Here is a 25702-nt window from a genome sequence, read left to right on the forward strand (position 1 = left end):
CAATACCTTATGTTGCCAGGCCTGCATTATGATGATACCCCCTGGGCGAATGGCTTTGCCAATTTTTCGCATGTGACATCTCATGATCTTTCTCTGAGCTCTACTCATTGTTCTCATCGCTAACTGAATCATTGGCGATGCAGACGCAGTCATATTTTGTCTCTTCTGTTCTGAGACTCGGAGTTCCTGTCCATAGAATGCGGTTCAGCTCGGAGTCGGTTATTTCTATGTATTATTTTCTGAATGAAATCATGATTTTAAAGGGCCATTATTGCTTTTACTAGCCCTGTAGAATCGAATTTCCCCTATTATTGTATGAGTCTTCACATATAATAAAATGTTTCATATCTATTTTGATCTGTGCTAAGATGATTCGAGCCATATTGTGCCTGACGTTAGCGCCAAATGGGTTAACCGTGCGGGGGACCGTAGGTCTCCGCCTTCACGTCACTCCCTTCCGAGAGCTTGCTTTACTCTCTTCCTACATGTTTTCAATATCTTGAATTGAATTCCGATCTTCATATTGAGTGAGCCCTATCAGATTGTCCCTTAAATTCTCATCTTGCGCTCCTGAGCTACCTTCCCTTCCCCCCACACGGATCGACAGGTGCATGGCCAACCTCCATTATTGAAAAGTGTCGTCCGAGACATAATAACTGGAGACTGGTATAGCGGGTCCTTTCTCTCATCACCCCTCCCCTTCCCACAATATGCGGTTACCTAGGGCTATCGCGGCGGTTGTTGGGCTGGGCTCTTTTGCACCCACTCTTGTCAGTGCGCAGGGCGAAACCAAAATCCACGAAGAGGGTCGCTGTGCTATCCGTGGTCATTGTGGAAAGCAGTCTATATTTGGAGGGGAACTACCCTGCCCCGATAATGACTTGGCGCAACAACCAGAAGACGCAGCACGCGAGAAACTGGTAAATCTGTGTGGTAGCAAATGGAGTGAAGGCCCGGTCTGTTGTCGAGAAGAACAGGTCAGAGATCCCGACCCCTGTTTTCAATAATGTGGCTGTGGCTATCCTTATCATTCAATCATGCTGATAAACCATAGATCGATGCGCTTTCAAGTAACCTCAAGCTAGCAGAGGGAATTATCGCGTCCTGCCCCGCCTGTCGAGACAATTTTTTCAATATATTCTGCACCTTTACATGCTCTCCCGACCAGTCGCTTTTCATCAATATCACCAAAACAGAAGAGCACCGCTCTGGCAAAAGACTTGTGACCGAGTTGGATAATGTTTGGTCCGAAGAATACCAGAGCGGCTTCTTCGATAGCTGCAAGAACGTAAAGAACGGTGCTTCGGGTGGAAAGGCCATCGACTTCATTGGTGGTGGCGCTCAAGACTATACCCATTTCATGAAATTTTTAGGGGATAAGAAGTTCCTTGGAAGCCCGTTCCAGATTAACTATCACACAGAGCCCAGTGGGTCTAACCCGCAAGGAATGCAGGCGTTGTCAATAAAGCCAAAGGCCTGCAATGACGAGGACAAATCATTCCGATGCTCTTGTGTCGACTGCCCGGAAGTATGTCCGGAGTTGCCCGCCATCTCTCCTCACAAGATATGTCATGTAGGACTTCTACCGTGTCTATCTTTTGCCGTCATCCTCATTTATTCCATCTTTCTGTTGTTTGTGATGGCTCTCGCGAGCTATGTCACATACAAAGAACGCCGATTCCGCAAACCAGAGCGGGTGCGCTTGCTGCAAGATCCCACGCCCAGCGATGACGAAGATGAAGGAGAAGTCATGCACCGTGGAGGATACATGGAGCGGACACAAGGAGTGTACAAGCTCAACTCTGCGCTGTCAGCCTTGTTCCATCGGATTGGTGGCACTTGTGCGCGGTTCCCAGCAATCACAATATTCTCCAGCGTCATCGGAGTGGCACTGCTGAGCCTAGGGTGGTTGAACTTCGCAGTTGAAACGGATCCGGTGCGACTCTGGGTGAGTCCGTCATCTGCAGCCGCCCAGGAGAAGGATTTCTTTGATCAGAGCTTTGGTCCATTCTACCGAGCCGAGCAGGCATTCTTAGTGAATGCCCGCCCAGAGAACGACTCACGTCCCCTCTTGGATTACGAAACCCTCACTTGGTGGTTTGACGTTGAGTCTCGTGTGCAACGCGTGATCTCGTTGGACCAGGGCCTCAACCTCGATGATGTATGTTTCAAGCCGACCGGAGAAGCCTGTGTCGTGCAGTCGGTCACTGGGTATTTCGGCGGCTCTGTCTCGAACCTTGACCCAGATACATGGAAGGACCGACTCAGCCATTGTACAGAGTCGCCTGGAGATCCTAGCTGTCTCCCCGGTTTCTCGCAGCCTCTGAGGCCCGAAATGATTCTTGGTGGATATGAAGACACAGGGAATGTTCTGGATGCACAGGCACTCATTGTGACCTGGGTGGTAAATAACTATGCACAGGGAACAGAAGAAGAAGCAAAAGCCATCGATTGGGAGAACACTTTCCAGGCCGTTCTCGGGGTTGTCCAAGAAGAAGCTGCCGAGCGAGGCCTTCGCGTGTCTTTCAATTCCGAGGTCAGTTTGGAGCAGGAACTGAACAAGTCTACCAACACAGATGCGAAGATCGTTGCCATCAGCTATCTGATCATGTTCTTCTACGCCTCGATGGCCCTGGGTTCGGTCACAGTTACCTGGAGGTCTCTGCTGACCAACCCTTCCAACGCTCTTGTTCAGTCTAAATTTACACTGGGGATTGTCGGAATCATCATTGTTTTGATGTCTGTCTCCGCATCGGTCGGCCTGTTCTCGGCAGCGGGCGTCAAGGTGACCTTGATCATTGCTGAAGTTATTCCCTTCTTGGTCCTGGCAGTGGGAGTAGACAACATTTTCTTGATCGTCCACGAATTTGAGCGAGTCAATATCAGCCATCCTGACGAAGAAATCGACGAGCGAGTTGCCCGGGCGGTTAGTCGAATCGGACCTAGTATCTTCCTGTCTGCTTTGACGGAGACAGTGGCCTTTGCTCTAGGCGCCTTTGTTGGCATGCCTGCTGTCAAGAATTTTGCTGCATACGCCGCCGGTGCGGTCTTTATCAATGCCATTCTGCAGATTACCATGTTTATCTCCGTCTTGGCTCTGAACCAGAGACGCGTGCAGAGTCTCCGTGCAGATTGTGTCCCTTGTCTGACCGTCCGAAAAGCAAATTCGTTCGGCTTCCCTGAAGAAAACTACGACGGACAGGAGGCGGAGAGTACCTTGCAGGCCTTCATTCGTCGGGTCTACGCGCCTTTCCTGCTAGATCGTCGGGTGAAAGTAGGTGTGGTCATATTTTTCTTGGGCCTTTTGACTGCTGGTCTAGCCTTTATCCCCGAGGTTCCTCTTGGGTTAGATCAGCGGATTGCGCTTCCCAGCGACTCATACCTGATTTCATACTTCAATGACTTGGACTCATACTTTGGTGCGGGGCCTCCAGTCTACTTCGTGACCCGGGATGTGAATGTTACCGAGCGAAGTCACCAACAACAGCTCTGTGGACGGTTCACGACTTGCGAGGAGTATTCTCTGCCCTTTATTCTCGAGCAAGAGTCTAAGCGTCCGGATGTTTCTTACCTTGCAGGCTCTGCCGCCAGCTGGATTGACGATTTTTTCTATTGGTTGAACCCCCAGCAAGACTGTTGCAAAGAAAACGGCAAGCTTTGTTTCGAGGATCGCGTTCCTGCCTGGAACATCTCTCTTTCGGGGATGCCAGAAGGATCTGAATTTGTGCATTATGCCAAAAAATGGATCGAGGCACCCACTGATGCCTCTTGTCCCCTTGGTGGCAAAGCGCCCTACAGTAATGCTTTGGTCATTGATGACAAGTACAACACGATCAATGCTAGTCATTTCCGTACTAGTCACACGCCGCTTCGGAGCCAGGATGAATTCATCGAGGCATATATCGCAGCTCGCCGGATTGCAGACAGCATCTCGCAGGAGCACGGTATCGACGTCTTCCCATATTCCAAGTTCTACATCTTCTTCGATCAATATGTTTCTATTGTGCGACTTACTGGTACCCTTCTTGGGTCGGCTGTGGCTATCATATTCGTCTTGACCTCTGTGATACTGGGGTCTATATCGACGGGCGCTGTCGTCACAACCACCGTGGTTATGATAGTGGTCGATATCATTGGTACCATGGCGATCGTTGGTGTGTCCTTAAATGCCATTTCTCTTGTCAATTTGGTCATTTGTGTGGGCATTGCTGTTGAATTCTGTGCTCACATTGCCCGAGCATTCATGTTCCCCGCTCGGCCTATTATGGAGAAGGTACCCGCCGAATTCCGTGGGAAGGACGCTCGAGCATGGGCGGCCTTGGTCAATGTCGGTGGAAGTGTCTTTAGTGGTATCACCGTGACGAAACTTCTAGGAGTTTGCGTCCTAGCGTTTACTCGAAGCAAGATCTTCGAGATCTACTACTTCCGGGTGTGGCTAGCCCTGGTGGTTTTTGCTGCCACACATGCTCTCATCTTCTTACCAGTAGCTCTCAGCTACTTTGGCGGTGGTGGTATGTGCAAATTGACTCCTTGAATGATATGAACTTCACTAACGGATTTAGGTTACTTTGACCCTGCGTCTGACGGTGGCCTAGAGGCCAATCTCGCTTCGCGTGGCTACCGCTCATCGCTCATCCATGATGATTATGACTCTGATGAATATTAAGTCCTCGGTTGTTTGGGGCTTTAGTGTTGTGGGTCTAGGAATGACCGGATGCACGGCTGGTAGCCCTGGAATCCATAACAAAGCGCTTGTTGTGTTTGAAGCATAGTTTGCTATCGAACAAGATGGAAGAAGGAGGAGTTTTCGGTGAATTTTTCTTAATTTCTTTTCTATTTTTCTTTCACTGTGCGAAAATTTTCATACTCTTTGGCATGTTGCAGTTTACTTAGGGATAGCTGGTATACTATTGATATCCCAATTGCATTAATAAATGAAATGATCATAGGCATTAACATCATAATATGCATTACCATCATAATATGATAATATTATAATAACCCTAATAGTTAATATAAAATCCCATATAAATGAAGTCATAAAGAAAATCTCTGCCCAAATTCCCGCGTGTTGACAATCCATGCGCTAAACTCAATTGGGCACCAGCCCACCTCCCCTAAATTTTTTTTCTTCTCCCTCTCTTTTCTTCTTCTTCTCCATCACTCTCTTTTTTCTTTCTTACTTTTTTTTCTTGTCAATATTGCTTTGTGATACCCCCTTTGAGTTGTTTGTCTGAGACAGACTGCTCAATCTTTGTTCGTGTGGCCTGAGTCTCTCAGAGACAGGGCAACTGAAACCCTTGAAAACTATCACATTATCCCTTCCATCATGGATCAACAGCGATTCCTGCAGCAGTTGCAGATTATCCTGGACCGTGAGTTCGTCTTGCACCATCCAAGCCAATGTTCATCTCGCTGACCCATTCTTTCAGCCTCTCAGGGAAACCTTAAGGAGGCCACAGGAGTCTTGCAAAAGGAATTCTACAACAAGCCCGAATCCCTTGTCTTCCTTATCCAGATCTGCACTAGCCATGATGACCAAAATCTGCGCCAGCTCTCTTCTGTCGAGTCCCGTTCGCTCGTTTCCAAGCACTGGTTGAAGGTTCCCGCCAGCCAGAAGCCCCAGATCCGCGAGCAGCTGCTTCGCTCCACCATGGGTGAGAGTTCTTCTCTCGTCCAGCACTCCATCGCTCAGATCATCTCTGCTATTGCCAAGATCGATTTGAACGACGGCGAGTGGGCTGACCTGCCCAACCTGCTCCTGCAGGCTGGTAACAGTGGAAATGCCGCTGAGCGTGCTGTGGCCATCTACATTCTCTTCACCATCTTGGACACTCTCGGTGAAGGCTTTGAGGAGAAGTTCCAGGACCTCTTCAACCTCTTCAACAAGACTATCCGGGATCCCGAGAGTGCCGAAGTTCGCATCAACACCCTTATGTCTCTGAGCAAGCTTGCTATGCACCTTGACTCTGAGGAGGATGAGGCTCCCGTCAAGGCCTTCCAGGAGTTGGTCCCTGCCATGGTCGCCATTCTCAAGGATTCCATTGAGAAGCAAGAGGAGGACCACATCATGCAGTCTTTCGAAGTCTTCCAGACTCTGCTTGGCTGTGACCCTGCCTTGCTGACCGTCCACCTCAAAGACCTGGTCATCTTGATGAACCAGATCTCTGCCAACACTGAGGTTGATGAGGATGTCCGCACCCAGGCCATCAGCTTCCTGATGCAGACCATCCAGTACCGCAAGCTCAAGGTTCAGGGTATGCGCATTGGTGAGGAGCTCACCCGTACTGCTCTCCAAATCGTAACCGAGTTGGGCGATGCCGCTCCTGGTGATGATGATATCACTCCTGCTCGTTCTGCTCTCGGCCTCCTTGACATGCTCTCCCAGAGTCTGCCCCCCAGCCAAGTCGTTGTCCCCTTGCTCAATGCACTGGGACAGTACTTCAACAACGCCGACCCTGACTACCGTCGCGCTGGTATCATGGCCCTTGGCATGTGTGTTGAGGGTGCCCCCGACTTCATCAGCACCCAGATGAAGGAGATCTTCCCCATGGTCCTCCAGCTCCTTGCTGATCAGGACCCCAAGGTGCGCCAGGCTTCGTTGCACACTGTCGCTCGTCTCGCCGAGGACCTTGTTGAGGACCTGAGTACCGAGCACGCGCGCCTCATGCCCTTGCTCTTCCAGAACTTGGCCAGCGCCATGCAGGAGTACAAGGGTGAAGAGGAGGGTCCTACCCTCGATATCATCAAGGCCGGCATTAGCGCCATTGATGCTGTCGTTGATGGTCTTGATGAGACTGCTGTTGCTCCTTACCAGGCTGAGCTTGTTCCCATTCTGCACAACCTCTTCAAGCACCCCGACTTCAAGATCAAGGCTCTTGCTGCCGGTGCTCTCGGCTCCCTCGCCTCCTCTGCCGGAGACTCCTTCCTCTCGTTCTTTGATGAGTCGATGCACCTCCTCCAGGAGTTCGCTGCTGTCAAGGACAGCGAGGACGAACTTGACCTCCGTGCCAGTGTCACCGACTCTATGGGTGAGATGGCCGCCGCTGCTGGTCCCGAGCGTTACCAGCCGTATGTTGAGCCCCTCATGCGCGCCACCGAGGAAGCTTTGCACCTCGGTCACTCCCGTCTCAAGGAGAGCACTTATATCTTCTGGGGCGCCATGGCCAAGGTCTACGGCGAGCACTTCGCTCCCTTCCTTGACGGCGTCGTAAAGGGCCTGTACGATTGCATCGAGCAGGACGAGAACGATCTTGATGTTGATCTTGGCAGCGCTGCCAAGGACCTTGTTGGCCAGGAGGTTACCTTCAACGGCCGCAAGGTCAAGGTCGCAAGTGCCGAAGATGACGACGAGGATGGTGATATCGAGGATATCGATCTCGAAGATGAGGACGATTGGGATGACATCACTGCCACCACCCCTCTTTCCCTCGAGAAGGAGATTGCTGTTGAGGTTATCGGTGATCTCGTCACCCACACCCGCAGCGCCTTCCTGCCCTACTTTGAGAAAACCATTGAGCATGTGATGCCCTTGTGTGAGCACCCTTACGAGGGTGTTCGCAAGAGCACCATCAGCACTCTCCACCGCTCATACGCTATGCTCTTCGCTATCGCTGAGGAGAACGGCCAGATGCCCAAGTGGCAGCCTGGCCTCCCCCTGCAGGTTCAGCCTGCCAAGGAGGTCCAGAAGTTCGGTGAGATCCTCATGACTGCTACTGTCAAGATGTGGACCGAAGAAGATGACCGGTATGTTTCAACCATCTTTTCTCTCTTTTATTCCCTTACCCAACCCATTTCTATGATGATGTTTTTCCGCTTAACCCAGCTCACTTTGATGCGCCAAAGGCGTACTTGATGTAAACGGCGAAGTCTACATTCTGAGATTTACTTCCACCATTGCCTCATTATTTATCAACTGCCGATTCAATGACTTGATTGCTGACCGATATTTAATAGTTCTACTGTCGCCGATATCAACCGCAACATGGCTGAGAACCTGCGCTTCTGTGGTCCTGCCCTCATTGCCAATGAGACCATGCTTCACAACGTGATCCAAATGGTCACTGATATCATCACCAAGCAGCACATCTGCCAGGTCGAGTTCGGCCCCGAAGAGGAGACTCTCGAGGCTGGTGATGAATCTTCCGAGTTCGACTGGATTGTTGTCGACACTGCCCTGGACGTTGTCTCTGGCATGGCCGCCGCTATGGGTCAGAGCTTCGCTGAGCTCTGGAAAGTTTTCGAGAAGACCATTCTCCGCTACGCTGGTAGTACTGAGTCTCTTGAGCGTGCCACTGCTGTTGGTGTCCTCGCTGAGTGCATCAATGGTATGGGTGCCGCCGTGACCCCCTTCACCCCTGTATTCATGAAGCTGCTCCTTCACCGTCTCGCCGATGAGGACTCTCAGACCAAGTCCAACGCTGCCTATGCCGTTGGCCGCTTGATTCAGCACTCCAATGCTGAAGCTGAGATCATCAAGGAGATCCCCACTATCCTTGCCCGTCTTGAGGCTTGCCTTCAGATGGACGTCTCGCGTCTCCAGGATAACGCTACCGGATGTGTCAGCCGCATGATCTTGCGTTACCGCGACAGTGTCCCCACCAAGGACGTGCTTCCTGCCCTCGTCAACATTCTTCCCCTGAAGAACGACTTCGAGGAGAACGAGCCTCTGTTCCGCATGATCTGCCAGATGTACAAGTGGGAGGATGTCACCATCCGCGAACTCACCCCCAGCCTCCTTCCCGTCTTCCAGTCGGTTCTCACCGGCGATGAGGATCAGCTGGATGATGAGCGTCGGGCCGAGCTCATTGAGCTTGTTAAGTGGCTGAACCAGATGCAGCCCGGTGCCGCTCCCTGGGTGGAGCAGCTGTAAGCCGACTGCTCTTTTATGGATTGATGAACGAAAAAGGATTTATTTAATGGATAGACGGATGGCTTGGAAGCCCGAGATGACTAGACGATACCCCAGTCACTGCGGCGATGATTGATGAAACCCCTCAAAAGTTGCTGCTGTATATACTGTCAATGACTACATACTTTGATCTTCAAGGAATTTTTGTGTAGAAGTCTCTAAGCTACGTACATGTGTACCGGTATTTATACCCCCGCCATGTAAACCCCCTGTCATGTCGTAGATCGCAGTAATTCAGCTCCGCCGAATGAAGTTCACCTCGATACCAGTTTGCCGCACAAAAAAGCTATTATGCGTCATCCAATCCTTATCCGGATAAGCCAGCTTCATATCGTACCGTGATACAAGAGTTGCAATTACCTTGTAAACCTCCAACAGACCAAGATGCTTCCCGATACAACTACGGCTTCCACCGCCAAAGCTGAGATCAGCCTTGTTCATTGAGAGCAAACGTTCCTGGAACGCATCTTCGGTCTCCCGTGTCTCATCGCGCAGCCATCGCTCTGGGCGGAACTCTTCGGCATCTTCGCCCCACACAGACGTATTACGCCCAACGATGTAGGGGTTGATGCCGACAATGGACCCTGCAGGAACAAGGCTTCCATCCGGGAGGACAAGTCCGCCCTCTGGTACATATCGTTCCAGGAGCATGGCGACAGCGGGATGACATCTCATTGCTTCCCGTACCACGGCATCTAGGTATGGGAACTGCTTGGAGGATTTGTAAGATACCACCGTGCTTTCAGAGGTATAATCATAAGCGGGAATCTCGGCCCTTAGACGCTCTATAACGTGAGGATGTTTCAAGGAGAAATACAATGCCGCGTTGATGGTGACGCCCGTTGTGTCGGCTCCTGCAACCATGTTGATCATTAGGTACGAGATGATTTGCATGTCATCCACCACGTCTGGGAATTTCTCCTTGGCCTCGATGAATTTGTCCAGGAAGTCGGGCTTGCTGGGATCATGGTAGTCGGTATCCTTCTTCTGAACTCGGTCCATGAGGTGCTGGATTGATATATTGGCGACGGTGCCGAAGGATGGCGGGCCGATTCGGTACACGGGGTTTTTGTCCAACAAGTGATCCAGCATTGGTATTTGTCCCACTAGGGAAAAGTAGTCCATGGCGACATTTGCGATGTGCAGAGTCTTGTCAAAGTCATACCCTTTTTCCAGGTATCCAATGGGCTGGCTGAATGTCGCTTTTCCAACCACATCCCAGGTATCTGCACGATTGATAAGTCCTGGGAAGGATGATGAAAGTGTTCAAACTTACAGTACGCAATCCATTCACCTAGATCGCATGTTTTAGGGCTGGGTCCATCGATGAATTCCTCCTCCAGGCGTTGACAGAGGTATGAAATCATATCATCGATATGGGGCTCCAGGGGAAGTACTCCAACCAGGGAGTAATGTCTCGAGATGGGTCGCTTCTCCTGTGCATGCACCTTAGGATCACACTCGCTGAAGAGGTTGTAGATGATTTTGCCGTTGTTTTTAGCACTACTGCCGTGATAAAATTCGGTCTGTCACAGGTTATGATCAATCCTAGTAACCACGTTTAGAGAGACACCCACCTTCAAATAATCCGATTTGATATTGTAAATTGTCTTGATCAACTCGGGGATATCCAGGTCGAGCACATTGGGGCCAATGCGTACCACCGTACCATACTTCTTGTGTAGCTCTTGGATGACCATATGGTAGTTTCCCTGGCGAACATGCAACATGCGCCATAGATTCGTCCAGCCTATCGAGATATGGTAGGTCAATATGGAAATGCGTCCTTCTGCTGTCAAATCGGCCTTTGGGAGGATACTAGTCAACTCACCTGCGAGAAATGGACCAGGGAAACGGCGCAGGGGGGAGAAGAGATATGTCGTTAGATACCAGATCGATATGACTATGAGCAAGGCATAGCCAAGCTTAGTCGCAACATATTGCCCGTGATCAAACATTGCAGAAAGGGGCTCTTTTAATATGGTTGAGTTGATAAACCCTCGAACCCTCGAAAATCTGAAAATCTGCGATATACAATAATATATAGACAGCCCGTGTATGGCGCTCCCAACGGCAATCCTACGTGGACCCGTATGGGCGTGCGAACCAAAAGCGTGTTGTTAAATGAGAATCCTTGATAGTTACTCCATATTGCTGGGTCTAGATGCAGCCGCACTTCAAAGTACGCCCAGTTAGTGCCAATTAGATAAAATATCAACTTCAATTGACTTCTCCAAACGGCTCATCCTCCGACAGTTGCCGAGCTGGCTGCCGTAAAGATGCATGGACTTTTCAAAATAGTAAAGCGCACCAAAAGCACAAAAGTACATAATACGGTGTGCGGGATATTCGATTGAAAGGATCCAATTAGCCTTGAAAACATCCTAAGCGAGCGTTACTATGGACCGCTTTTTAAGCTAAACGTTACCGTCCCGACCCGATGATGTTTAGTCTCCTTGGCATCAATAAAATGTAGACGATCGCAATTACAATGGAAGTACGGAGTAAAAGGTACTAAATTAGACGCATTAGCGGCATAGAGTTGTCCCTCAGTTCATGTATAACCCTCGCTTGTACGGAGTATAAAAGGTCTAAGCCTGATTTGTCGGCTCCTTTTACAAAATTTTTATCAACTCATTAAGTTGAGGAAGGGGATGCATTTGTATTCCGAAGATGCCAACTAATTTCTCGATCTCTCATTCTAGCAAGCTCTGGGCTCCATTGGTCTACAGTACTTGGCGTTTCTAATTTAACCGGCTTCCTGAATCTGGAAGATGTTGGCTGGCGAAGGCGTTCGTGGCATTTCGGTGATGTGGGTTATGAGTCGATGACTTTGCTCTCTTTTATTCCGGTTCCTCTCAGGCTCTACACGCGAGTCTACATCGTGAAGGCAATTGGAGTGGACGATCACGTCTTCAATCTGGCCTGGGTAGGCTTTTTTCCCATTCCATCGTGAAACGATCAAGACTAGTCCTATGATAGGAGACTGACCTAGCTCTAGGTATTTCTGCTTCTTTACACGGTCTTCGTCACGATTTCTGGTGTACATGGGTTCGGGTAACCGATAAAAACCTTGGAGGTGGACTCAGCCGTTAAGGCCGTGTATAACGCGATGATTGGACAAACATTTGCCGTCCTAGGAATGGCAATTGCCAAGCTGTCCCTAGGGATATTTTTGCTTCGTATTGTTGTCAAGCGGTGGCATCGCATTTCAATACGGATCTCGATGATCAGCTTGTTCATTCTCTCAGTGATGACCGCCATCATCTTCTGGTTACAGCGTCTTCCGTCTCAATCTGTATATGACCCTCGCGTCCCAGGGCGTACTGTTACCCATGTCACCCCTTTCTCCGTCTTGCTTGGATGTATGTTTGATGTCCTCTTCGGTTGTGTATATCAACTTTATACTGATGCTGATGTTCAAGTACTTTAGGTTGGTGTGCTGTTGTGGACTTCTACTTTGCTCTTCTTCCGTGGATCTTCATTTGGAATCTTAACGTGAGATACAAGGAAAAGAATGTGTGTCACTAATCCCCCACGTCCTCTATAGACACAGACTAATATTTATCTATAGAGCCTGTATTTTCGAAATTATCAGAACCATTGAGGTAGGGGGACTGGCCAGCTCCAACTACACCGGTAAGTCACTTACCTCTCAATCCCTATATACCACTAATTCCCAATGTCATCCTTGTTTAGAGGATACTGTTGGCCTCATACTTTGGTCCGCCGTTGAACTGGCAGTCACTCTTATCTGCGATGGTATTCCCACCGTCCGCCCCCTATCTCGCACCATTGTCCATGGATCGCGTCCGGAGAGCTCAGAGGGTAGATATGTCAAACATGAGGACCCCAATCATTCTACTCGCTTTCGTATGCGGAATCTAGCGAAGGACACTACGTCTTTTAGTGTACAGGAGGGGCATACCGAGTCGTATATTACTCGTTATAGCCGAGGTGATGAAGAGATTCTGGTGGGTCAGTATGAAACCAGTAATGATGGTATTCGTGTCCAGGAAGAGGTGCGAGTGGAGAGAACCTAAAGCTGCGTAGCCATACTATTCCGGTCGCCGTCTTCGGTTTTAACAGTAAAAATATAACAAAGAGCTTTGAATTTACGATCTTAACTAAGAATGAGATAGCCCGAGGTGTGAGCTAAAATGGCATTTTAAATTATCTCCATGTCGATCAAGGACCACCCACGTCACAGGAATATAAATGCGAAGGGTACGGAGTATATTAAGCAGAACATATATAGTGTACAAAGCTGTAGTATTTATATTTATCTGTACTTTGAACTTATTGTCAAAAACCAGTCAAAGTATATGGCTGCCTAACTTCACTTTTCCCTTTTTTCCCCAACCCCCGCTACTTCAGCCCTATACCCTTTTATTTTTGGTTGAAGGTACGTTCCCTCGTATAATGTTCTCTTTCTTCTCTTTCTTCTCGGGAATTGACAATATCCAATAGATCCAAGCCTCCGCCATGGCCGTCACCTCTATTTCAACCCCTTTCGACTGCACCCTTCCTTCCAGCGCCGGTAGCTCCATCAAAAAGCCCATCAAACCAGTCTCCAAGCCATGCTTTGGCTGTGATTGTGGCGATGAAGAATGCGATTGTTGCATATGCACTGTGATGTGAGCTCTGCTCTTCCAATGCTCTGGGGAATTGCGGTGGTCTGATGGCATGTGGATCGAAATAAGAAAATCATGTGCGGAACACAGTCTAAGGGGTCGGGTACCCTACCCATGCGATACCTCGACAATAAATCTTTGTTCAATGGCTTTAACCTGCTATTTTATGTGTAAAGCAAAGGGTATACTTCCAAGGTTCCAACCTTGGAAGGTTGTAAAACACGATTGTATAAAGGATGACATCATGTCAGATGTTTGCCTGAGGTATCTAGATGAGTCAGCGGATATGCTGTCAGCGGCTTTCGGGCCCAGCCATTTCCTCCCGGGCAATCCTTTGAGCTTAATTATTTCCTTCACATTTTACAACATGGATCCTGCATCTAATGCTTCGGACGATCCGCCGCGGACACGGACTTCTCGTGCCTGTGACTCCTGTTATAAAAGAAAGGTAGGTAGATCAAGAATCAACTCTTCCCATCCTACTAAACTGGTCCTAGATCAAATGTGATGCGGCGGTGCCGCAGTGTAATTGGTGCAGCCACCATAATATCCCCTGCACATTCGACAGAGTGGTACAGAGGAAAAGAAAAAATCCTGATGATGAAGGGTGAGTCCCTTCCTCGAGTTTCTTCGATATGGGTCTGACGAAGGTAAGACGCCCCAAAGTTTCACGCCTATCGGAGCGAATTAGTCGCATTGAGCAACTTCTCGCAGAGAACTTAATGGGTGATCATGTCTCTGGTATAGTGTCTCTTCAATATGCAAATCTACCACTCCGAAACTAATTGGCAAAAAGTGCCTGGTGACTCACCTCAATCTTTCGAAGCCAACACGACAGCTGACACGACTGACACGACGGCCAGTAACTCTCCAAGCAACAATCAACCTCCAGACTCGTCGTCAGTGCGAGTTCACTTTGCGGGCAAAGAGTTGGGTGTTATCAGTTTACTCACAGGTACGCCGTTCCTCTTTCCTGAGGGACGGGACTGGATCAAAGCTCGCACCGGACAGAACGTTGCAATTGAAAAACTGAGTCCAACGCGAGCACCTTGGGATAAAGAGCGCGGACAAAACTTCAACACTTTCTTGATGAACATGAACACTTGTAATCCCTATGAACTCCCCGACTGGGCAACGGTACAGGCGTACTTCCAGGCATATAAGAGTTGCAGGGTGATGCGGCGCATCTTTCCTGTTATAGATCCGGAGCTTTTTGAGGAGACTCTCACTACAGCTTACAGTCAATCGCCATCTACCTTTAGATTTGGCCAAGCGAGCGCCAGGGTTTGTGTCATTGCATTTATTACCTTTGTTTCTCGCCTACCTGACCTCGCTCGCGTTGTCAACTCGACTACTACGGCCATCCCAATCGATCATGATCAACTTGCCACCAGGGCACAATTTTTGATGTCTCAAGTATTACAAGAGTCTGCTAGTCTAGACGCAGCACAGGCTATTACCATATTGGTAGGTGGGGATACTCTGGTGCATCCTTCTGATAACTGACCGGTGGATGCGTAGACTCTCTTCGAGCTATCTTCGGGAAATATGCGGGCCACCAACTACTATGCGGCCATTGCTGCACGACTCATTTTCATGCTTGGTGGCAATCTTTTTACCTGTCACGCCACCGCGACAGATAAGCGCAGCCAGCAAAAGCATTCACAACTACGGAATCTATTCTGGATTTGCTACACGATTGATAAAGACCTTGCGCTGCGCACGGGTCAGCCGCCTACTATCACAGACGAGAATTGTGATCTGACCCTTCCGCCGGGCTATCTCGACCGAGCATTCTCGGATGTGGAAAACGAGGAGGCCCCCTGGTACGGTCCAGTATTTCCATTCGACTTGCGCCTGAGTATGATCAAAGCCCGAGCGCATCGAGAGCTATATTCAGTCAGCTCCCTCCAAAAATCAGACGCCGAGCTGCTCAAGTCAATCCGAGAACTCGATGATGCGCTAGAAGAATGGCGGCTATCAGTCCCTCCTAAATGGCGTCCCACCATGTCCTTTTCTTCCGAGACGTCCGATCCGAACATGGGTATGCATACTGTCTTGCTGCGTCTGAATTATCACCTATGCATGACCATCATCCATCAAGCGAGTGGAAGATGCAAGGCATGGATGCAAGGACAAAGTGGCATGATGGATGGGGTGAGTTCAAGCATGGCACTTTCAGTAGAGGCCAGTCGATCCAGTCTATGTTACCTCGAGGCAGCAGAGCATGTGGTAGTCGACGGGGTTTTTTGGTATGTGATTTTTTGTCATGTTGTTGGATCTAAGCTAATGCCCCTTAGGACTCTAATATTTTACCCCATGTCCGCGCTGCTCACCATCTTCTGCAGCATTCTCCAGAATCCACTGGATCCACATTCGCGCGAAGACTTGGGCCGATTGAATGTCGCCACGGTTATGATGGAGCGTATCTTCTCACGAAAACTACCTTCATCTGAGCTTGTGCACTTCAAATTGGTCGGCGATTTCATTTTGGAATTGAAGCGATTGGCTGAGTGTGCCATTGACAAGGCCTGGGCGGAGCAGCGCGCCGCCTCTTATTGATTGCACATTGTTTTCTTCCTATTGTTTTACGGGTCGATGCCACTGCACTTTAGCGTGAAGAGTTTATTGGAGCTTATTGGATATGGTACTTAGAATTGCTGAAGATATTAATATTGATAGAAAGAAGAACGGTCATTTGGATTGCATTCGATAGACATGGTTAGAGCAGTGTTCAATAGAATGATATCTCATATATGATGCAGTGTCTAATTGTAAGCAAGAATTCCCGGTAGAGATTCACACAAAACCGGCAAATTGCTAGCTTCTCGAGTGATTGTAATAGGGTTTTGAGGCAGCCGATCTCCAATAATTCAGTGTTCTGAAACGAGGCGCCGTTGGTGATAGCAGGTCTTTCGAACATCGGAGAACGCGTCCGAGATATTGGTGTGATCCAATATCTGCCTTGGGATGATGCGAAGCGCGTGATGGTTCAATCGACACATCACGGTGTCATATTTAACAGCCAACTGAGCTTGCGTGCTCATGAAACGCTTGGCCGAGGGACATTTTGTCGGGTGTTGACGAGCCCTCGGCTTGAGATTCTTCCTCGTCGGGCCATTCAAGGCGGTTGGCATTTAGTCACAGTTGAGCACATAGCCCAGGGAAAGTTCGGCCATTTGGCTCGGTGAGGATGCTGTTCGAATTCAGAAAATTCAACCCCTTGGTAGGTTCAGTTTTCTTTGTCCAGTAGATCCCAGATTAACCGAGAGTGCTCATCGGCCTTTTCTTTCAGCGCTTTGGCTTGGTCGGTATCCTCTCCTGGCCCAGCAGCAGCCACGCGGTTGCCCTCCGCTTGCAACTGCTCTAGTACGTCCTCAACCTCCGCTTTGACTTTGTCCATTTGTTTCATTTCCTCTCGGCTGTGGTTGAGCTGCTCTTCCATCATCATGATGAGTGATTCGCGGGCTTGGTGAGGACGGTAGAGGTTGAGAAGGTGGTGCGCATTGATGAATAAGTTGCGCAGATCTTCGACCTTGGATTCGAATTGTTCCGGCGAAACCGACAAGATACCGGTAAACTCTAGGAAATTAAGGAGCAGGGACTTGCTGATCTTGAGAAGGTAGTATGCGTGATTGAGAGGGGGCGAGGGCTGCGACTCCTGTTCGGTACCGGTTGAGGGTTCTGGATACAGCTGTTCGATTCCTTGCTCTTGCAATGATGGCAATGCTGTAGAAAGCTATTTCAGAGTCAGTATTGTCAGGTGTAGAGCTCAAATGTAGGGGAACGAACGGTTTGCAATTCTCCAAAAACGCTGTACTGTCCTTCAGGGATGTCGGGCGGCACCAGGTACCGAAGCTCTGGGGGGATCTCTAGAGCGCGCAATTCCGCTGGTGACCATTGCTTGTTCTTATTCAATCGCCCATCTTCGCCCCTGGAAGCTTCAGCTTTGATCTGCTCCACCTTGTCGATATTCTCGCGCGTAAAGTGTTTCCATAAGGGTGGTGGGGGCGCAAATGCCGTGTTTACGGCTCGTTGTTGGCTCTCATCGGCCATATCGATCAGGGCGAGAGTAATGAATGTGAGAGAAAAGAGTAAGTGAACAAAGCAGCGTTGAAGTTCCGTAGAGCGGAGAGCGGTGACGTGGTCTGTGCTTCCGCAATGTGTCGAATGTCAACTTGACTTTCTTCAATCTCGACATGCTCCCTGTGAAGATCTGAAAATCTCTCTAAAGGAGTGCAGGATGCCTCATAATGGTTCGGGGGATGGGTCCCCGATTCTACAACGTGTTGGACTCGCTGGTGCTGCAGCTCGCTTTGCGCAACGCACCTATGCCGCCGACTACATCGCATTGGGGTTTCTAGTGGTAGGATGGATACTAGTAAGTCGCAAATGATATTTATACAAATGGTTTTTTTGACACCTCAATAGATTCAGTTATTCGTGAACCCATTCCATCGCATGTTTTCCCTGGATAACAAAGCCATTCAGTACCCGTTCGCCGTCCACGAACGAGTTCCTGTTTGTAAGTCAATTGCCAATACTACAGTCGCTTCTCTTCATTTAATTTTAACAAGGAGTAATAGTGTGGTCGGTCGTCTTCGCTGGTCTGATTCCTTTCCTTATTATTCTCGCTTGGTCCGCAATGTTTCGCGCCGGTGTGCAAAAGACGCAAGTGACAGTACTCGGGCTACTCGTAGCTTTGATGTTGACCTCGTTTCTGACGGACATAATAAAAAATGCGGCGGGAAGACCACGTCCCGACTTGTTATCGCGCTGCAAACCCTCCCGAGGTACATCGAACAAGGTGCTGGTCGCATGGACTGTCTGCACAGAAACCAACCAGCACATTTTACAAGAGGGATGGCGGAGCTTCCCTAGTGGGCATAGCAGCTTCTCTTTTGGTGGTCTGGGCTATTTATACCTGTAAGTGATTCTTCAAACGTACCGCGCTCAAACGCTCTAACAATCCCGACCCTATAGCTTCTTGTGTGGTCAAATGCATGTCTTCCGTCCTCGAACGGATCTTGGACGCTGCTTACTTGCATTTTTCCCATTGCTGTGTGCTTTGATGGTCGCCCTCTCTCGTCTGGCCGATTATCGACATGATGTATATGATGTGACGTGTGGGGGGCTGTTGGGCATGCTGATAGCCTGGTTCTCGTACCGCCGCTACTATCCACCGCTGCGGTCGGTCATATGTGACGTTCCCTATGATAAAGCCGATCTTGCTGGACCGGATGGCTTTGCTAAATTGGGCGATGAGGAGGCTCTTGCGCGGCCTTTCATTCCACGCGCTGATACCTCGGAGGACAACTATGAGCTCCAAGACACAGAGCCATCTCGATGAATCTAGCGCTTACTTGAACATATCATATTTCTGCCCTGGCGTCCTCGCACTATAAAGGGCTTTTGCTGTTGGACCTTTGTCTTAAAATAACTAAAAGGAACATCGGTCTGGCCTTGAACTGTTCCCATTGCTCTCACACCTACTGTAGAACTTTTCTGTCTCACTTTGCCGAAGGACACAACTTGAGATGAGGTCTCAAATCAATAGTTTGGTCTATTGGGGAACTTCTATCATGCTCTGTCACTCCCTATATGGTATTCCCCAAAACTGAACACGGGACGGATCAGCATCATTTCACCACATAGCTGACTCGTGAGTTTCCTTGTTTTCTTGAAATCTTCTTCACAGTCACAGGTCCACACAAATCGGTCGTATCAACATGCGTACCTCCGCAAGGGTACACTTCAGCACCAACGATGTTAACTACACGAGATTTTTCACCTGCGGGCACCAAACTGCGATCGGGAATCAATCGCTCTAGTCCGCGCGAACGGAAATCCTCTTCATCCCACCATTCGATCTGAACCGGCATCTTGGCAGCGACATATGCATCCAGCTTGTTCTGGATAGCGTCTTTCCATTTCCCTTCGATTGAGCCTTGAAACTCACATGCTGCCGAGTCGGGAAAGTGTGAGGCTTTCAATTCATCGAAATTCTCAATCTCTTTCTCCAAAAGATGTCTGACTGATGCACCTAGTACGTGGCCTGCAGTATGCAACCGGGAATATAGTAGACGCTTTTCCACGTCAATTGCCTGCTCAACGGTCTCGTCTTTGTTGAAAGTGGATGAGCCCTCGAAGAGACCGAGGTGAAGCACCTGTCCATTGGCATCCGTGCGAACAGCTGTGACTGTGAAAGTGCCAGCTGGGCCTTTTAACACGCCCGTGTCAGAGGGTTGGCCGCCACCTTGGGGGTGGAAGATAGTTTTCTCGGTGATAATGACATGGTGTTTCTCGCTGGCATCTTTGAAGAGTAGACGACTGGATTCTTCAAGAACATCGAAAGGGATAATAGCCGTCACCGTGGTCTCAAGAGTATAGAGACTGGCATCATTCTGGAAGACCAGAATAGTGCGAGTTGCCATAGTGAATATACTTGGTGGGGGAAAAAGGAGAAGCGGGGAGATTTCTGAAAGTATTCGAAGCCCAACCCTTAGAAGGTTCTAGTAATTTGCATAATATATATGATGGGACTGTCAGCTTCAGTTATAATATAGTATGATCCTTCTATTATTAGGATATTACTATACAAGAGCAATATACTTTGATTTCACATACCTCAATATACATACTATCCAAGTATATAAAGTAGATAACTAGATCATATTCAACTTGAAATTACAGAGACCAGCCTAATATTTCCGTTCTAACCTTTGGAGTCGAAGATAATCGCTACTCCGGCTATTCTTTACCTTAGCGATTGACAAGCCAATCTTTTTCGGTTATTCTTATATCTTAGCGAATATCGTGCATTTCATTATCTTGGCTTATATATTTGGTTTGAATTATAAAAGGCCGGATTTATCATACTGTCTTCATGATCCCTATTTGCCTCTGAAATACTTCCATCATGTCTGATACACACCCTTTTGATCCTCTTGGCCCCCAGGAAATTACCAAGGTGGTTTCTCTCTATAAAACACAAGTTAGACATCCTATTAACCACCCTATAGGCCGCAAAAGTTGTCCAAGAGGTACTCCATGGAAAAAGTCTCAACTTTCGCGTTATCACCTTAAAGGAGCCACCAAAGCAGGAGATGATAGCTTTCTTGGAGAAGGAACATCTTGAGCAGCCCCAAATCTCCCGACCTGCTCGTATTGCTCATATCCAAGTGATCGTTCGAGGTGACTCTGGACCAAATGAACTCACCGAGCTTCTGGTTGATCTGGACCGAAGTGCTGTCGTTCAACGAGAGGTCCTTATGGGAAAACACTCGTTTATTGACTCGGCTTACATGAAAGATGTTGAAAATGCTTGTATGGCAGACGAGAGGGTTAAAAATGAGATTCAAAAGTTGAAGCTTCCTCAAGGGGCATCAGTCGTCGTTGAACCGTGGGCTTATGCCACTGATGGCATGAACGACATGTCGGAGCGGACTAGCATGGTTAGTACATCTTCGATACTTGCAGTATCTCAGTCCCAGCTAATGTAGATGCACAGTGTTGGTTCTATATGCGACTGGTGGACAATCCTGACGCCAACTATTACGCATATCCACTTGACTTATGTGCGGAGGTCTCTGAGCAGCTCAAGGTGACCAAGGTCTACCATTTACCTTCGTCTGAGAGTGAGAGGGTCCATGAAGAAGCACGACCATATGACCCCTGTAAGATCCATTCCGCTGCTCTGAGTGAATATCATCCCAGCCTGCGACCACCACCGCGCACAACCACCAAGCCCTACCAGGTGGTCCAGCCAGAAGGGGTTTCCTTCAAGTCACAAGGTAGTCTGTTGATGTGGGAGAAATGGACTATGCGGGTTGGATTCAACTATCGTGAGGGTCTCACGCTGCATGACATCCGTTATGACGGTCGGAGTCTCTTTTACCGACTGTCTTTGGCAGAGATGTTTGTGCCATATGGTGATCCTCGTGCTCCGTTTCCGCGCAAAGCAGCATTTGATCTTGGGAACGATGGTGCTGGGATCAACGCGAACAACTTATCTCTTGGATGTGATTGCCTAGGACTGATCAAGTATTTTGATGGATGGCATAACACTTCCTCAGGAGAACCATTAAAATTGCCCAATGTCATCTGCTGTCATGAGCAAGACGATGGGATTTTATGGAAGCACACAAACTTCCGCACAGGAGATGCCGCGGTGGTAAGATCACGTATTCTGGTCTTACAGACAATTATCACAGTTAGCAACTATGAGTATATCTTTGCTTTCCACTTTGGCCAAGATGCTTCGATTCATTATGAAGTTCGGGCCACTGGGATCCTGTCTACCAGTCCTATCAACATAGGTGACGAAGTTGGATATGGTACTATTGTTGCCCCGGGTGTCCTTGCACCATATCACCAACATCTGTTCTCCCTTCGTATTGATCCTGCGATTGATGGAGTTGCAAACTCGTTGCAGGTTGAGGAGTCCAGCCCTTTGCCCTTCAATGACCCATCCGTGCGAAATCCTTTTGGGGTCGGCTACACCACACATTCAAAGATTGTGACAGAGGAAGGTGGACTCGATCTCGATTTTAACAAGAATCGCACGTTCAAGATCATCAATGAGGCTAAGGTCAATCCCATCACCGGTACACCAGTTGGTTTCAAACTCGTTCCATGCTATAGCCAACTGCTGCTGGCCCATCCAGAGTCTTTCCATGCAAAGCGATCTGAATATGGAAACCACGCAGTCTGGATCACTCGTTACAGCGATGATGAGCTTTTCCCGGCCGGAAAACATACTATGCAGTCCCTTGGCGGCGAAGGGATCAACTCGGCAATTGCTCAACGGAGAAATGACCCGGATTCCAAGTCAACGGTGCGAAATGAAGATATTGTTATTTGGCACACATTTGGATCGACACATAATCCAAGAATCGAGGATTGGCCAGTGATGCCATCTGAAAAGATGGTGGTTGGTCTCAAACCAGTCAACTTCTTTACGGGAAACCCGAGTTTAGATGTTGCTATATCGAATCAAGGGGATAACCAGAGTCGACTTGTTGAATCCGAGTCAATATCCACCTGTTGTTCTCCAATTAAAATATGAAGACAAAAGTTGAGGTTCTCAAAGGATGTCTCTATATAGTGGGGGTGGATCCAAGTCGGGTCGTCTTTCCCTCTCGGGCTCTCTTGAACTTTCTATAAATTCCATAACTTGACCTTGACCTTGACCTTCACCCTTTTTTTCACTTAAAGATCATAATTTCACACTCAATTCCACTTCAAATGTCTTCCCGGAAACCAAAAGTCCAAATTCTACTCTCCGTCGATTTCGATGCCGTATCGGGCTTTCTAGGAACTGGTGCTTCGGCTACAACCAATCTGGCCGATTACAGCAGTGGCTTCTTCGCAGCTCAAGTCGGAGTACCACGCTTATTGCGCCTTTTCAAGAAACATGGAATTAGTTCTTCGGTAACTTGGTTTGTGCCCGGTCATTCAATGGAATCATTCCCAGAAGAGACCAAGGCAATTGTTGACTCGGGCGCCGAAATCGGTTGCCATGGATATGCGCACGAGGGCTCCAGTCAAATGACTGAATCCCAGGAGAGAGAGGTCATTGCCAAATGTGTGCAGCTGGCAACCGACTTGACTGGAAAAAAACCTCAAGGATGGAGGGCGCCATTATATCAGTTGCGAACACACACCATTCAAGTTCTAGAAGAGTTTGGATTTTTATACGGTATACAACTTTTTTTTATCCCCTAGGTCTACCCAGGCACTAACTTTAGACCAGATTCCTCTCTCACGCATCATGATTCGTCGTTGTACTTTATCCCTCGGATGTCAGAGCCCAAGGCCATTGACTTTTCTCCTTCCAAGTCTGCTTCCACTTGGATGAAGCCCCTCCCTACCCCTGCAGCCAGAACTCCTCAGACACTGGTTGAAATTCCATGTAATTGGTATATGGAGGACATGACCCCCTTACAATTTTTGCCAGGGGTGGAAAACTCACAAGGGTTTATCAGTCCGGTCACCATTGAGCAAAATTGGAAGTCTCGGTTCGAGTTCCTCTATAGTGAGGCTCTCGAAAAATCCATTGAGGAAGATACTGAGCAAGGCTTTGTTTTCCCTTTGGTTCTGCACCCAGATACTAGTGGAATGGCTCATGTGATTGGGATGATTGACCGAATGATTTTGTGGCTCAAACAACAGAAGGTTGAATTTGTGACATTTGGCGCGTGTGCGACAGAATGGAAAAAGAATCATAAGTAGAATATTCAAAGCATTCAAATTCTTGTTGACTATATTGACTATCTAGTCCCTAAGGCTTAGAGTAGTAAATTGGTTGGAGATTTGGCGGGGTGGCCACTTATCCGCCACCTCCAATTTTCTTTGCCAACTTCACTGTCTTTGGCCCTGATACCATGTGAAGTTTATATATCCCGACATTGGAACTCGTATGCCACGAAGAAAAGCTGCAGACCGCACAGGTCCGGTGAAGACCCGATCTCGCGATGGCTGCAAAGAATGTCGGGCGAGTCGTGTCCGATGTGACACCAAAAAGCCGATTTGCACACGCTGCCAGGAGAAAGGATTGCCATGCATGAAGAACCTGGTTTTAAAATGGGAATCTGAATTCATCAGTCGTGGAGCAGCTTTTGGGCGTGCAGGTGTTTGGAATAAAACCGGCGCAAATCAACCTACACGCGGCTCGCTTTCTTCCGAAACACATGAGTGGTGCCCAGTGCCAACTATTGGCCCTTGGGGTTTCATAAACAGCGGTGTTTCGACATTTGAACGCCCAGATGAAGTGAACGTTGACTTCGATGAGTTGAATGCACTGATCTCAGTTGCTCAAACCTCCAACTCACCCCAACTATGGTCCTGGTTACAACATTTCCCACATCTCAGCGGCCTTTGCACAAATTTCAACCCAAGACTCCCGCCTTCTCTTGCACTGTTTCCAGACCTATCCAGATCCGGGCATGGAGAGTTGTTTGATTATTATCTTCAACAAGTGTGCCCTCGCACAGCTGCCAGTTCCGCATTTTCTTCGCCGTTTGCCTCTGTGATTCTGCCATTCTGTCTATCGGCTTCTCCGACGCTTTTCAAGGCCATTCAAGCGCTAGGGGCATGTCATTGGTCAAGGCTCAATCCAAGCTATGGTGCAATCGGCCTGCGTTATAAATCAGAAGCTTTGAGGGACCTTCGTCAACGTCTTTCATCGGAAGGAAGTTTGACATGCTCCATGGATCCTGAAGTATTGGTTATCATGATCATGCTATGTTTATACGAGATAGTAGACAAGTGTGATCAACAATGGACCATCCACCTCAAAGGCGCTAACGATTTAATTCGACTGCGAAGAAAGCAGCAAACGACATTAGCTCAATCAACGGGCCCATCAGATCCTGTGACGAGTTTTGCAGAGCAATTCTTTGCCTTCCAGGATGTCATGGGTCGAACCGCTTGTGCCAAAGAGGTCTTGTTTGGTACCAACTACTGGAAACCGGACGAACGCAACATCGATCTTTGGATGGGCTGCAGTCCTGAATTGGTGTCAATCCTGGCCAAAATCACAGATATGAGTCGAACAAGGAGACAAAATACGTCCGATGCGGACAAGGCATCGTTCTCACTACGTGCTGCTTCCCTTGAACGACAACTGGCAAACTTAGTTCAAGAGGTGGGAGAGGGCGATGATGAAATTCTCGCACTGGTTGCAGATTCTAAGCGGTTGGCTGCAATGCTTTACTTACATTGTTCTCTGCATGGGGCGGGTCCCACCACACCATTAGTGAAGAGTTATGTGCGCCAGATTCTGCGACTCATATCGGACCTCCTTGACCGTAAGTCGCTGGTCAATGTGACATGGCCAGTCTTTGTGGCTGCTGTGGAGCTTGACCCATCTGATGACGAGGTTTTCCCGGAATCTGAAATGGAATCGGGCTCAGGACGAGCGATTGTGCTACGTTCCCTGGCAACAATGGCCGATTCAACGATCTCGAACATTGCTAGAACACGGGCAGTGATCACCAAGTTATGGCAGACACGCGACTCAGACTTGATGAAAGGGACCGCTTTGCAGAATCAGTGCAATGATTGGGAATGGCATGTGGTGCCAATCAGCAATGCCATGAGTCTAGCATAGGGTATGAACGAGGAAGAACGAACATATGGAACCTTCTTCACATTA

The 25702-nt window shown here is 48.6% G+C and overlaps 12 protein-coding genes across 12 annotated transcripts; 8 read left to right on the forward strand and 4 right to left on the reverse strand.

Moving 5' to 3' along the window:
• Window positions 1-710: 710 nt before the first annotated feature.
• On the forward strand, window positions 711-4666 carry ncr1 (sphingolipid transporter NCR1; the record flags this gene model as incomplete). The annotated part of the gene is made up of 3 exons (XM_056725571.1): window positions 711-977; window positions 1055-4511; window positions 4563-4666. The coding sequence occupies 3 exons, from the start codon at window positions 711-713 to the stop codon at window positions 4664-4666; spliced, it is 3828 nt and encodes a 1275-aa protein (XP_056581821.1).
• Window positions 4667-5329: 663 nt separating this feature from the next.
• N7517_007842 (putative importin beta-4 subunit) lies at window positions 5330-8872 on the forward strand (the record flags this gene model as incomplete). The annotated part of the gene is made up of 3 exons (XM_056725572.1): window positions 5330-5375; window positions 5433-7746; window positions 7957-8872. 3 exons carry the CDS (start codon window positions 5330-5332, stop codon window positions 8870-8872), a joined length of 3276 nt encoding a protein of 1091 aa, XP_056581822.1.
• Window positions 8873-9145: 273 nt separating this feature from the next.
• N7517_007843 (cytochrome P450) lies at window positions 9146-10869 on the reverse strand (the record flags this gene model as incomplete). The annotated part of the gene is made up of 3 exons (XM_056725573.1): window positions 9146-10137; window positions 10188-10437; window positions 10489-10869. 3 exons carry the CDS (start codon window positions 10867-10869, stop codon window positions 9146-9148), a joined length of 1623 nt encoding a protein of 540 aa, XP_056581823.1.
• Window positions 10870-11660: 791 nt separating this feature from the next.
• Window positions 11661-11960, reverse strand: N7517_007844 (uncharacterized protein; the record flags this gene model as incomplete). The annotated part of the gene is made up of 1 exon (XM_056725574.1): window positions 11661-11960. The coding sequence occupies one exon, from the start codon at window positions 11958-11960 to the stop codon at window positions 11661-11663; it is 300 nt and encodes a 99-aa protein (XP_056581824.1).
• Window positions 11961-11990: 30 nt separating this feature from the next.
• N7517_007845 (uncharacterized protein) lies at window positions 11991-12442 on the forward strand (the record flags this gene model as incomplete). Its single annotated transcript, XM_056725575.1, has 2 exons — window positions 11991-12276; window positions 12345-12442. Coding segments are annotated over 2 exons (384 nt in total), but the record flags the coding sequence as incomplete, so codon positions are not given.
• Window positions 12443-13928: 1486 nt separating this feature from the next.
• Window positions 13929-16107, forward strand: N7517_007846 (putative C6 transcription factor; the record flags this gene model as incomplete). The annotated part of the gene is made up of 6 exons (XM_056725576.1): window positions 13929-13993; window positions 14043-14152; window positions 14212-14286; window positions 14342-15012; window positions 15067-15797; window positions 15846-16107. 6 exons carry the CDS (start codon window positions 13929-13931, stop codon window positions 16105-16107), a joined length of 1914 nt encoding a protein of 637 aa, XP_056581826.1.
• A 670-nt stretch (window positions 16108-16777) lies between these two features.
• Window positions 16778-17601, reverse strand: med7 (mediator complex subunit MED7; the record flags this gene model as incomplete). The annotated part of the gene is made up of 2 exons (XM_056725577.1): window positions 16778-17284; window positions 17338-17601. 2 exons carry the CDS (start codon window positions 17599-17601, stop codon window positions 16778-16780), a joined length of 771 nt encoding a protein of 256 aa, XP_056581827.1.
• A 187-nt stretch (window positions 17602-17788) lies between these two features.
• Window positions 17789-18895, forward strand: N7517_007848 (phosphatase PAP2 family protein; the record flags this gene model as incomplete). Its single annotated transcript, XM_056725578.1, has 4 exons — window positions 17789-17926; window positions 17977-18070; window positions 18132-18471; window positions 18529-18895. The coding sequence occupies 4 exons, from the start codon at window positions 17789-17791 to the stop codon at window positions 18893-18895; spliced, it is 939 nt and encodes a 312-aa protein (XP_056581828.1).
• A 289-nt stretch (window positions 18896-19184) lies between these two features.
• N7517_007849 (putative alanine--tRNA ligase) lies at window positions 19185-19979 on the reverse strand (the record flags this gene model as incomplete). The annotated part of the gene is made up of 1 exon (XM_056725579.1): window positions 19185-19979. The coding sequence occupies one exon, from the start codon at window positions 19977-19979 to the stop codon at window positions 19185-19187; it is 795 nt and encodes a 264-aa protein (XP_056581829.1).
• A 485-nt stretch (window positions 19980-20464) lies between these two features.
• Window positions 20465-22612, forward strand: N7517_007850 (amine oxidase; the record flags this gene model as incomplete). Its single annotated transcript, XM_056725580.1, has 3 exons — window positions 20465-20518; window positions 20568-20999; window positions 21056-22612. 3 exons carry the CDS (start codon window positions 20465-20467, stop codon window positions 22610-22612), a joined length of 2043 nt encoding a protein of 680 aa, XP_056581830.1.
• A 179-nt stretch (window positions 22613-22791) lies between these two features.
• On the forward strand, window positions 22792-23778 carry N7517_007851 (polysaccharide deacetylase family protein; the record flags this gene model as incomplete). The annotated part of the gene is made up of 2 exons (XM_056725581.1): window positions 22792-23245; window positions 23300-23778. The coding sequence occupies 2 exons, from the start codon at window positions 22792-22794 to the stop codon at window positions 23776-23778; spliced, it is 933 nt and encodes a 310-aa protein (XP_056581831.1).
• Window positions 23779-23965: 187 nt separating this feature from the next.
• N7517_007852 (Zn(II)2Cys6 transcription factor) lies at window positions 23966-25657 on the forward strand (the record flags this gene model as incomplete). Its single annotated transcript, XM_056725582.1, has 1 exon — window positions 23966-25657. One exon carries the CDS (start codon window positions 23966-23968, stop codon window positions 25655-25657), a length of 1692 nt encoding a protein of 563 aa, XP_056581832.1.
• Between the last annotated feature and the right edge of the window lie 45 nt (window positions 25658-25702).

Source organism: Penicillium concentricum (genome assembly GCF_028827145.1).
Source record: "Penicillium concentricum strain IBT 3081 chromosome Unknown utg000002l_segment0_segment0, whole genome shotgun sequence".
Classification (NCBI taxonomy): domain Eukaryota; kingdom Fungi; phylum Ascomycota; class Eurotiomycetes; order Eurotiales; family Aspergillaceae; genus Penicillium; species Penicillium concentricum.